We start from the raw sequence: 3,553 nt of genomic DNA on the forward strand, positions 1-3,553 counted from the left end.
CAATCTTACTACACACACACACAAAGTCCGAACAGATAAGTAGGTGCAGTCAAGTTGGGAACATGAAACTCTACTCTAATGTTATGGTGGTTGGCACTCACGGTCAGATATAAGCATGCATGCTGAATCCCACATACATGCATAAAACAGATAAAAACTAACAAACAGGAAATGTATCAGTCATCTATCTGTCTACTGTTTCTATCTATCTATCTATCTATCTATTAAAACTTAATGACAGCCCTTGTATTTTATAATTCAAACACCACAGCAGCAGTTACTTATGAAGACAAACAAGATGTCCAAATATTCTTTCAAAAAGAAACAGTGGGGAGGAGGGTATTTAAATTGGCTATCTTGTCACAGCTCTCCAACTGCCCTTTTTTTCTACGCCCATGTACAATTATATTAAGTAGGGCCAATAGGAACAAAGAAGAGGCAGGGCCGAGGCTCCACCTCTCCCCGACCGCCTTCCTCTGAGCTTTTTAGATGTACATAATCCCTGAGTTGACCCAGAAAATAGGCAGTCGTTTCAAGATCTGATGCGGCAGTCTTTGTGCACACCGTCCCCGCTTGAGCATGAAGCGTAACCCCGTGGAATACACACAGTAATTCGGAGGAGCTTTGCCTTGCAGAGGAAAACTGTTTTAAAGGACGGATCTGAAGCAAGTCGCGCAACTTTGTGAAAAACGTCGCGGACACAGGGTAAGTGAATTTGATCGGATTTTATTTGTTGGAGAAATTGGGGATCTGGTCTGTGGTGGTCTCGGGGGCTGCTGCTCCATTGTTTGCATTCCCCTGTTTCAAACTCGAGATTGACAAAATCGATTGTGTTGGTCTCCAAGCGTCGGGGAAAACGATCGGATACAAATATTTAAAACCAAACCGAGGCAGTGTGACCGGAGAAAACCGAAGCCTTTGTTGAATTTTAATGCCTTGTTAGAAATGTGGTGATTCAGCTGTTGGGGAGATGTTGCATGATGTCAGTGTTCTTTGTTGCAACCTTACGTGCGTAAAATGTAACAGATTTCTCTGCCTCAGCTGACATGCAACACACAGAGTGGATTAAAGCCATGCATTTCGCGATGCACGCATTTTTTTCCTCCGTTTTGTGGATCCCGTCGTGCGCGAATTATCCAGCTGTAAAACGTACCCAAAACAACGTATGTGAACCCGTAATTTCAACCTGGGCGTTCATACCTTGGCACAAAGAGGGGAGGTTTTAGGAAGACTAAACACACCAGTGAGGTTTTCAGTGTTCGCCAATAGGCCAAACAGTCTTGCAGATATTTTTTTGTATTTTTCCGGAAGCGTTTTCGGTGGTTTTAACTTGAGGTGGAATTGTGACATTACAAGGAAAAATGTAGCTTTGCTTCTTTGTCAGTGAAGGCGATGCTCGTGGTCACCGTAAAAGAAAGTCAATAGGCAGGGTGTGAGATGGGTTTGGAGCACAGCAATGTAAATCCCACATGGCACCATTAACATTATTGTCGTGTATCTTAACCAGTGTGATACTGGTCCACATGGACAGCTAAATATGTGCATGTCAGGCCAGCCGTAACCCCGCTGCACATTTTCTGAAATATTTTTTTTTTTTTTACTGATTCCAAACATTTTGGTTTTCTCCACTTTCCCAACAGTATCTCCTCTCTGCTTATAGACAGGAGGCATGGCAGACCATCTGATGATGCCCATGAATCACAGCTCAGCGGGCGCCAGTCTCCACGGTTACAGGATGGGCATGAATGGCGGCCTGCAGGCAAGTCACCAGCAGCATGCCAACCAGCAGGGCATGCGGGCGCTGCCCAATGGCCAGATGATGCACTACGGCGGTGCCCAGGCCAACATGGAGACTGCCATGAGGCAGCGGCAGGGCATGGTGGGCGGACACATGAACGGACAGCTGAACGGGGCCCAGATGGGTCACCACCAGATGACCTCTGGTAACATGATGTATAATGGCCAGCCCCAGCAGCAACAGCATCACCCTCAGCAGCAGCATCACATGCATCCACAGCAGCACCAGCAACAAGCCCAGCACCTACAGCAGCAGCAGCAACAGTTCATGAATGGAGGGTTAACATCCCAACAGCTCATGGCCAGCATGCAGCTGCAGAAACTCAACACCCAGTACCATGGACACCCACTGGGGCCTATGGGTGGGAACCACATGGGGCCCACGACCCAGTACCGCATGAATCCAGCCCAGCTGGCTAACATGCAGCACATGGCCGGGCCAGCCCTGGCCCTGAACGGCATGGATGCGGATATGATCGACGAGGAGGTCCTGACCTCGCTGGTAATGGAGCTGGGCTTGGATCGGGTCCAGGAGCTGCCAGAACTCTTCCTGGGCCAGAATGAGTTTGACTTCATCTCAGACTTTGTCAGCAAACAGCAACCCAGCACCGTTAGTTGCTGAGAGGACCTGATTTGCAAAGGGGTACAAACGGACACAGAAGAGTGAGAATTGTCCAGGATGGATGAAGGGTGCTCATCTCTTCACTTTTTATTTCATGGGCACCTCCTTGTACAACTAAACCAAGTTGCGGCACAGGGTGAACAGAAGAGAACTCTGGATATCCACAGTGAATGCACAGTGCTCGAGTCTGGCATGTGCTAGTGGCCAGAGGGTGGCTGGCTGTAAGGCCTCGTTCCACTTTCCCATTTCCTGGACATGAATGTAATAAAGAAATGCTGAAATCTTAAAAGCCACTCTGAACAATGCTATGACACTGTGTAGTCTCCAAGCCTGGACTCCATGACAGCTTACCAGTAAAAAGGTGTATTTATTTATTCTTATCTGAGGAAACTGAACAACCACCTTCTCCATTTTGGGAACCAAGTGGCTTTAATGATTTTTTTTTTTTTTTTTTTCTGAGAGTAGGATGGAGGAGGAAATTAAATTTAAGACTCTGCTCATGATTTTTTCCCATTCTATTTGGCCTAGTATTAAATAATAAGCTCAGATGACAAGGTCGTCTAAAAGAGCCTGAATTTTCTATCACAGTCAGACACGACAGAAGTACAATGTTATCTCATTTAAATGGGAGTCTCATCCAGATTTTAAAAATGGTTCACTTTTGGTAAAGTGCTGCCTTTTTTAGATGTGATTTTCTCAAAAATCTCCTGCTTGTACTGTATGAAGCTGTATAACTCCAACATGTCCACACTGTTGTGTTCTATTGGAGATGTAGAACCGCCTTAATCACGCAGATTCTTATTTATTGGTTGTTTATATTGTCCCCTTTTTGTGGTCAAGATGGGGGGATGGTCTTTGTGAAAGGGGTTTTGAGGATCAATAAAGATGGCCTGGATAGAAGTGTGGCCTGCTTTTCAATTCATTGCACAGCTCTTCCCCCGGGCAGTGGGGAGCTAGCTAAGTGTTTAGGTTAACCTGTGGGAGAAGGGAAACCCCAGTTTCTTTTAAGTCTGGGATTGAAATGTTTAAACAGATGCAATATTTATGGTTTTTGAGTAGGATATCTAATCTACTCCAAATCTCCTGGGTTTTCAGCATTATCTTTTCTTTAATTTACCCTTTTCATTGCTAAAA

At 45.5% G+C, this 3,553-nt stretch overlaps 1 protein-coding gene across 2 annotated transcripts; it reads left to right on the top strand.

The window, feature by feature from the left end:
* Positions 1-453: 453 nt before the first annotated feature.
* cited4b (Cbp/p300-interacting transactivator, with Glu/Asp-rich carboxy-terminal domain, 4b) lies at positions 454-3,319 on the top strand. 2 transcript variants are annotated; one of them, XM_040118575.1, is made up of 2 exons: positions 454-705; positions 1,641-3,319. In XM_040118575.1, exon 2 carries the CDS (start codon positions 1,670-1,672, stop codon positions 2,417-2,419), a length of 750 nt encoding a protein of 249 aa, XP_039974509.1. In that variant the 5' UTR covers positions 454-705; positions 1,641-1,669; the 3' UTR covers positions 2,420-3,319. The 2 variants fall into 2 exon arrangements, with proteins under 2 accessions (XP_039974509.1, XP_039974510.1); XM_040118576.1 differs by having other exon boundaries at positions 1,661-3,319.
* Positions 3,320-3,553: the final 234 nt, after the last annotated feature.

Source organism: Xiphias gladius, chromosome 22, assembly GCF_016859285.1.
Source record: "Xiphias gladius isolate SHS-SW01 ecotype Sanya breed wild chromosome 22, ASM1685928v1, whole genome shotgun sequence".
In the NCBI taxonomy this organism is placed as follows: Eukaryota; Metazoa; Chordata; class Actinopteri; order Istiophoriformes; family Xiphiidae; genus Xiphias; species Xiphias gladius.

Excerpts from the sequence above, each read along its gene's own strand:
- cited4b (XM_040118575.1), top strand. The coding sequence starts at position 1,670 with ATGGCAGACCATCTGATGATGCCCATGAATCACAGCTCAGCGGGCGCC.